This window comes from Phoenix dactylifera, chromosome 5 (genome assembly GCF_051530095.1).
Source record: "Phoenix dactylifera cultivar Ajwa chromosome 5, Ajwa_hap1_PhDact_Kaust_v1.1, whole genome shotgun sequence".
NCBI classification, from domain to species: Eukaryota; Viridiplantae; Streptophyta; class Magnoliopsida; order Arecales; family Arecaceae; genus Phoenix; species Phoenix dactylifera.
In genome coordinates this window covers 17802346-17810288 of record NC_143194.1, presented here as the reverse complement: position 1 = coordinate 17810288, position 7943 = coordinate 17802346, and the positions used below count along the sequence as shown (strand labels likewise).

Genomic DNA, 7943 nt, shown 5'->3' with positions numbered 1-7943 from the left:
AAGGCATACCTCGTCGTCCTCGAACGCCATGAAGCATAAATTGGCGGTCTCTTCCTTCTCTTCCTCGGAGGATGACGTGTCACTATCATCCCATGTTGCCTTCAATGCCTTCTTCTTCTTCTTTCCAAAATACTTGTTTTGTTGAGGGCATTCGGAACGAATGTGTCCCGGTCTCTTGCAATCATAGCATATGATTGGATCTCTTTCTTTTTCCTTTTCTTTTTCCCAATCATTTCTACCTCCAAATTTCTTTCTTGGGAAGGGTTTCTTCCTTCTCATGAATTTCTTAAACTTCCTAACTATCAACCCCAAGTCCTCATCTTGGCTTTCTTCTTCACTCCCACTGCTCTCTTCTTCACACACACTTGAGGTAGCCTTGAGTGCGATTGTCTTTTTCTTCGGCAACTCTTCTTCATGTTGCTTCATCGTGAGCTCATGCGTCATCAATGAGCCCAAGAGTTGCTCTAGCCCCAAGGTGTTGAGGTCTTTGGCTTCTACGATCGCCGTGACCTTTGCTTCCCATGCTTTTGGCAAAGACCTGAGAATTTTACTCACAAGTTCCGGGTTAGTGTAGGATTTACCCAAGCTTTTTAAACCATTAATTATATCCGTAAAGCGTGTAAACATGCATGTGATGGTTTCATTGGGTTCCATCTTAAACAACTCATATTTGTGAACTAGAATGTTCACTTTGGACTCCTTGACTTGATTTGTACCCTCGTGGGTAACTTCAAGCTTATTCCATATTTCCTTAGCGGAACTACATGTGGAGACTCTATTAAACTCATTTGCATCTAAAGAACAAAATAATGAGTTCATGGCTCTAGAATTGAGTTGAGCCATCCTATCATCATTCTCATCCCAATCCTCTTCAGGTTTGGGAACTCGAATGCCATTAACTATGTGTGATGGTTCTTGTGGTCCCTTGACTATAACCCTCCACAAGGCATAGTCTTGTGCTTGAATGAAGATTTTCATTCTAGTCTTCCAATAGGTATAATTTGTCCCATTGAAGAGTGGAGGTCTATTGGTTGCTTGCCCCTCGGCAGGAACATTGTTAAAGGGTGTTCCCATCTAGATCTTTGGCTAAGACGGTTAGGTCTTTCAAGAAATATAAGAGCACCTGCTCTGATACCACTTGTTGCCCAAAGATGGTCACCCAAGAGGGGGGTGAATTGGGTGTTTTAAAAAACTTTTTGACTAATTTAAGATTAAACCACACAAATATATAAACTAAAGCAAGGATAAAGGGATAAGAGAAGACAACCACAAGCACACGGTTTTATAGTGGTTCGGAGCCTTCACTGCTCCTACATCCACTCCCCAAAGCGCCTTTGGGTATTTCCACTATAATCCAAGATTACAGTACGGTAGTTTTGCGAGTTCACTACCCAACTCGTTGTTTTACACCGGGCTCACAACAAACCCTAAACCCCCAATTTCTCTTAGGCTTGGGACGCCTTTCCCTTGTTCCAAGTCCCTTGACTTGAACAAGCACCACGATAAAAGAGTGTACAAAAGAATATAAAAGCTCTAGAAAGCAAATATAGCACTTATGAACAATGAAACCCGAAAGAATCTTTTTGCCGTTGGAAGCGTGGGAGATGTTGATTCTTCCAAGGTAGACCGCGTAGGGTTGAGTGTGAGCTTTGATTCCCGAGCGCGCGAGAGTGGTTGAGCTTGAAATCACTTGGGAGACTTGAAAGTACTTGATTTCCTTCCTTGGATGCACTCACTCCCTTGAGCTTTTCTTTCAAACTTCTCTCTTGAATGATTTTGCTTTGGGTTGGTGAAGAGTTGTTGAGAACCACTTAAGAGGTCCCTTTTATAGCCCAAAAAGCAAATATAGCCGTTAGAGACAAAAAGAGAAGGATTTGAAATTCAAAATCAAACCTGAAAAGCTGTCAGTCGCGTCCCAGGCGCTCCGGGGACGTCTCCGCTACAGCGAGAGACGTCTCACCTACAGGATTTTACTTTTTACTTTATCTGGGGTCGACTCGGCACTTTACGGGGACGTCTCGCCTTGTCTGTGCTTTTTGAGTGGGGACGACTCCGCTTCTTTGGGGACGACTCCGCTTCTTTGTCTCCGAAAAACTTGCCCTCTGGAATTCCCTGAGAGAGTCGTCTCCGCTCTTTCAGGGGACGTCTCCGCTTGTGTCCACTTTATGCGTGGGGACGACTCCGCTGTCTCAGAGTCGACTCCGCTTCCTTATCACCGCAAAAACCATTCTCTGGAAAACCCTGAGAGAGCCGTCTCCGCCATCTTGGGGACGTCTCGGGGAGTCTCCTTTTTGCTTGCGGGGACGACTCCGCGTACAGCGGGGACGTCTCGCGCATATCCCTTGAGAAACGTCTTTCTGCCGCCACTGAGAGAGTCGACTCCGCTTCTGAGAGAGTCGACTCCGCTAACGCGGGGACGACTCGGCAGGTGCCGGGGACGACTCCAAGTGTGCCAGTTCTTCCTGTTTGTGCCAGAGACGTCTCTGAAACTATCAGGAGACGTCTCGGCTGTCCCTGAACTTTTTCTTTAGCTCAAAATATTCTTCAATAAATTCATAAAAATTGTGGGAACTTGCCTAGACATTTCTTAACAATTTTCTAAGTAAAACACATGAATTCCTCAATCGAATTGTTAAGATATAATGGAATTTTACTCTAGTGTTTTGTATTCATCAAAATCCATTAGGGGGTCAACATCTTCGCAACCAACCTCGCATCCGCTGGCCATACTCCCAGTGTTTTTTCAAACTTTCTTACCGGTTTCGACCGTTGGATCGTTTTTGGGTCGCGTCTGTCCCGAAGAAGTCTATAAATAGACCTCTTCGGATTAGACAGGATATATAAAAAATTGAAAACAGAGAACTTCTATTCTCCCTGTTTGCTGTTTTTCTTTCAATCAACGGGCTTGCTGCATACTGATTCTGGGTTCGAAAGCTTCTTTGATCCGTGCAAATCATTGAGGCAGAAGGAACAGTGCGAGAGGCTGTTGTATCTCAGGAGTAGAACGCCATCCAAGCCTAGTGCACTGTAAGGCGGCGAAATCTACTTCAAGGAAAGTGACCAACATACCACGCCTCAGCATCTCGGGTTCCATTTTTCCACTTTCTCTATTTATTTTCTGTAAGCCTATTTCTGCCTATTATTTGTTGAAGTAGAGTATTATAGATTTAAAATTTTCTGGGACAGTTTATTCCCAACAATACTCACTAAGCCCGTCACTAGAGAAGTTTACGTGGAGTAGAGCTTCTCTTGAGCTTGAGCTTGCCTGATTATTGGTGAGATTGGACTGGGGTCTCTTGATACTCTTGGTGTTTGATGTGTTCAAAGAAATGTTGAAGCAAGTCTTCAAGTAGGAGAATGTTGGGCATGAAGACTGGAAGAGTTGGGCATTGCTCCACTCACTCAGGTCCTAGCGGGATGAGAAAATTCTCCCTCCCCACTTCTACTTCTCATAGACTTCCCAGTCTGGCATGTTTTGCATGCACTTCTACTCAAATAAATTGAGTGATGAGTTGCTCTATAAATAGAGGGATTGTGAGGAGGTGCTCATGAATGGAAGAGGAGACAGATTTTGACAGGTGCTCGGGGCTTGGCACGTTGAGGTGTGCTGCTACGACGGCTTTCTGGCTAAATTAAACCTAGAATATTGGAGCATAGATTCTACCACCGACAGGCTTTCTTTAGCTTCATAAGGAGCATTCTACCACCAAATTTGAGCAGCCTTCTTTGTTTTTATTAATATTGTGAAGATCCGTGCGGGCGTGTGTTTAGTCCCACATCGGTTATTCGCTGGGTAGATCTTGGGTACTTATACAGGATCAAGGAACCCAAATAATAACTTCCGGCTAGCCATTTTGGGTGAGATCCTGGGTTGTTACAAATGGTATCAGAGCGGACCCGGCCCATAACCTATATGGACTAGGGGACACTGCAGCACGGATCCATTGGGGCTGACCGCGGACCAATCATGGTGTTTGTGATTAGATTTGAATAGATTTGAACCCTTAGCCTGACGAGGACGTCAAGGCTTGAACGGGAGGAATATGTGAAGACCCGTGCGGGCGTGTGTTTAGTCCCACATCGGTTATTCGCTGGGTAGATCTTGGGTACTTATACAGGATCAAGGAACCCAAATAATAACTTCCGACTAGCCATTTTGAGTGAGATCCTGGGTTGTTACAAATATCTTGTAATCCTCTCAATTAATTCACAAGAGTTGAAGCCTTGTCCCATGGACATGGGCAATTTTGCCGAACCAGATAAAATTTGGTGTGCTGTATCGCTTAATTTTTTTATTATTTTATTATTATTTCTTCTTCTCCTAGGTCATAAATAACACCCTCACCCTCACCCTCCGAGCACACCGTAGCCTTGTTTCGTTCAGCCAACACAGACTGAAGCCGTATAATTTATAAAGCTGACTCTGACATAGTTGTTATGCACCCAAGCAAGATTCTCTCAATCTCAGTCTCCACAAAAGGGACAACCGTGCATGTACATAAACCAAATCCATTAGGTAGCAGTAACCATTTTACATCTGAGCACAGCAAGACAATTCAGACGGGAAAAGAGAAGCAGACAAAATTGCTTGGATAGAGACTAATGCCTTATTGCATCTATGTGCAGTATACATATATATATATATATATACACACACACATATCCTATATACTGCACACACACACATCTCATGAGAGCAATTATAAGTCAAATAGCTCCATACGAGGAATATTATAGTTAATCTATGTCACTACCTCATAGAAAGAACAAAAGGATTTACCACTGCCGGTTCTTGGATGGGCTTGGCTAGTGCTGACCGAAGGCAGTGTCATAGAAGTAGCTCCTCTTAACCTCCTCTGGAGGGATGAAGTAGTCGGCAGAGAGGCCAGGCACATTGAAGACCACATCATCAATTCCCCACATCTCCTCCATCCTCGTCACCACCGAGTCGTCCTTCACCCCGACACCAAACCTCACCAAGTTCACGGTGGTCCGGCCCGAGTGGGCGATCATAACGCCGTCCACCGCTCGGTAGTCTTCGATGCTTGATGCTATGGTGGTCTCCCAAAACGTTGCTTGGGATCCCGGGGTTTGGATCCGTGTCAATTGGGAGTCCTCGAGATAAACTAGTAAGCCACTGCGCTGGCTGAAGTACCCCACCATTACGTGTTTGACGATATCTGCAGTGCTATCGCTCCGATTCAACAAGGCCGAACGGTCGACTTCTAATTTCAGCACGAAACATTCTTCCTCACCGATGTGCTTCTCTCCAATGTGTTCGGAAGGGGAGAACACTGCCGCAATGGTCACGGGGTCTAATCCCTGTAGGTAGGTAAGTTTTGAACAAATCAAGACCAGATCTCAGTGAATGATTAGCAGAAAATTATTCAGAAATCATAGGTTGTTCTCTGCATAAAAAAGAATGAAAAAATAAAGAAAAAAAATGATGTTTAGCAAATATTTGTGATATTTGTATGCAGTGGTTAATTTAATAAGTTGCTTCCCAAGAGAGAGAAAATTACTTAAGCGACTAGAGACCTCTAGATCCTGTGTTCATCCATTTTATGCTTGAAGGAACTGTCACCTAAACTCTCCTGTGAAGAGAAAACAGAGTACATGAACTAATATAAACATGCACTAGTTAGATGAAGGCTTTGTTTCGATCTTCATAAAGAAAAATAGAGACAGAAAACAACACTGCTCTTTGGGAAGATTACAATATCTGAACTAAATAAAAAGGAGGAAAAAACCACAGATGGCACTCCTGGGGGAAACCAGTACAATAGTTAGCATAAAAGAGACTCATGTGATGGAGTACCATACAATAAAAGCAAATCCTAGTATAACTTTATGAAAAGCAGTCAAGAATATGATCTCGTAAAGATAGTTCATATGATCTTTTTACGCTTTGTCACAAAAAAAAAGAAAAGAATGATAGTTCACATGCCTACATACTTTCTAACCTAAAGCTCTCCTACCATCGTGCGAGAATCCAGTTGGGCTGCATAGCACTCGGCCAGAAGCCAGCAGAATAGGTAAAAAGAAAAGCAGCGAGAAAAAAGAGAAGAAGATCAAAAGAAAAAGCTGCCCACTTGCCTGAAGTGCTCGCCGGAGGGGCCGAACTCCGCCCCGTGCCGCGTGAGCCCCGAGCCACGGGGTGCGGCGCCAGGCCACCTCGCCGTCGCTGCCTGCCGCGATCTGGTGGCCTGAGAACGCGAGGTCGACGAGCCACATGTCGGGGACCAGCTGCCACACAACGAAGCATCCTTTGTGGTGATCTCCTGCCGCCAAGCTCAGCCCGTTCTCGTCCATCATCACCACCTTCACTCTGCCGGAAGCGAACATGCTCTTCACGGTTCCCTCTATCTTTGCGCACCCGGTCGTCGCCCGGAATTGCTGGATTATGTACTGGGCCGAGGAGGCCACCTATTTCATGAACATTAAAACCAACCCATGAAATAAATAAAGATGACCACAAACAACTGCGTACAATTTGTGTATCAAAAAGATTACGTTGTGAGGTTGCTTGGAGAGGATGGAGACGGGGGAGAGGGGACAGCCGAGGACGCTGAGGAGAATTTTGAGATCGGATCTCTTAGGGGATAGGAGGGGCAAATGGCTCTTTAGCCACCTGTGGAAGGAGTGGCTCCTCTTGGACAAGCTCTTGGAGTCCTCTTCGCTACTGGGCTCCTCTGTTAGAGGAGCAAGCCGGGCCATTTGCTCTTCTTTTTGTTGGTCGTCTCTCTCTCTCTCTCTCTCTCTCTATCTATCTATCTATCTATCTCCTTTCTCTCTATGGGAACTGGAACTTGGAAGGGCTGCGGTGGTTGTTATAGGAATATGATTGGAAGGTGACCGGTCCCCTCCTTTGCTCCCTGTTTGTCACAGGCTTGGGGGCTTTTCTTTTGCTTATATGGAACGAGGGGGGAGTTTTCTGGGGCACAGAAGGGTGGGGTCCAATTGGTAGATAAGAAGAGAGGGCTTTTAAGGCAGGCAAAGCCATGGAGTTGGGCGAGAGGTCGAAATCTGGTAATAATGTAACGGAGGTTGTGGAGTGGAGTGGAGTTTGGTAAAATTGGTAACTCAATGAGGTGCGTCTGAGGGAAGGGAAAGGGAAAGATGCCGCGCAAGGAGAGAAATCTTATGGGATTTCAATGACTTGGGAACGGAAAGTGAGGCTGGCCAACAGATTCAAGGGAGAATCTGTGACGAGTTGGTGACTCACCTATGGATGGAGGGGAACTGTGAAGGTAACGCATACAGAATTGATTTTAAATGAAGTGATAATTAAGAGGAAAAAAAAGAGAAAAAACACGTGAGATCCAAGGGGCAGAACCGTATCCGTTGTCTTCTGATGATAATGGTGGTGCAGTGAGCAGGACAGTGGCACAGCTTCTGGTTGCGTCCTAAGGAGGACCTGAAGCAGAATTGTCAGGATTTGGCAGGCTGACAATATAAGCAGATAGCCGTCCAAGGGAGGAGTAATATGCTTCGGGCGTCAGTCGAACGATTCGTTTACCATGAGGCAAGAGGTGATTGATAAGATTTGCAGGATTTGCTGCCAAACTTCGGATTAGTTGATTATAGAGTTATCAAATCAACAGTCATGAACCTAATATCTTTTTGTATGTGCATAAAGATCTTGAAGCATTGACATTGTCAGAGGTCTAATCAGTGTCCTCAAGCTAATCTAGCATTGTTGTGCCACTTTATGATTTAGATTATTTTCCATGAATTTTACTGCCTTTTGTGATCTACAATAATTATTTTATGCGACAGAACAAAGAAATTTTGCATGATGTTTTGGCACCATGTAGCATTTTTTGATAAAGATTTATTAGTAGTTATGTAACCTGATGAGTGCACTGCTTTACCGTGATGCACCTATGGTGTGTAACTAAGCTGAGCTTGATTGAGATCAGGCTGGATGAAGCTTGGTTTGA

General features: G+C 44.7%; 1 protein-coding gene across 2 annotated transcripts; it reads right to left on the bottom strand.

Moving 5' to 3' along the window:
* Positions 1-4495: 4495 nt before the first annotated feature.
* On the bottom strand, positions 4496-6916 carry LOC103696394 (lipase (DUF620)). Of its 2 annotated transcripts, XM_088721727.2 has the most exons (4): positions 6514-6916; positions 6097-6426; positions 5523-5594; positions 4496-5322 (listed from the first exon to the last, which is right to left on the bottom strand). In XM_088721727.2, exons 1-3 carry the CDS (start codon positions 6715-6717, stop codon positions 5541-5543), a joined length of 588 nt encoding a protein of 195 aa, XP_088577853.2. In that variant the 5' UTR covers positions 6718-6916; the 3' UTR covers positions 4496-5322; positions 5523-5540. The 2 variants fall into 2 exon arrangements, with proteins under 2 accessions (XP_088577853.2, XP_088577852.2); XM_088721726.2 differs by lacking the exon at positions 5523-5594 and having other exon boundaries at positions 4496-5328; positions 6103-6426; positions 6514-6915.
* Between the last annotated feature and the right edge of the window lie 1027 nt (positions 6917-7943).

Bases quoted from the DNA above. Each gene is read 5' to 3' on its own strand.
- LOC103696394 (XM_088721726.2), bottom strand. From the start codon at position 6,717: ATGGCCCGGCTTGCTCCTCTAACAGAGGAGCCCAGTAGCGAAGAGGAC. The intron at 6,427-6,513 runs GTAATCTTTTTG...TTCATGAAATAG, and splicing joins TCTCCAAGCAACCTCACAAC to GTGGCCTCCTCGGCCCAGTA. The intron at 5,329-6,102 runs CTTCAGGCAAGT...AAACTTACCTAC, and splicing joins TTCGGCCCCTCCGGCGAGCA to CTACAGGGATTAGACCCCGT.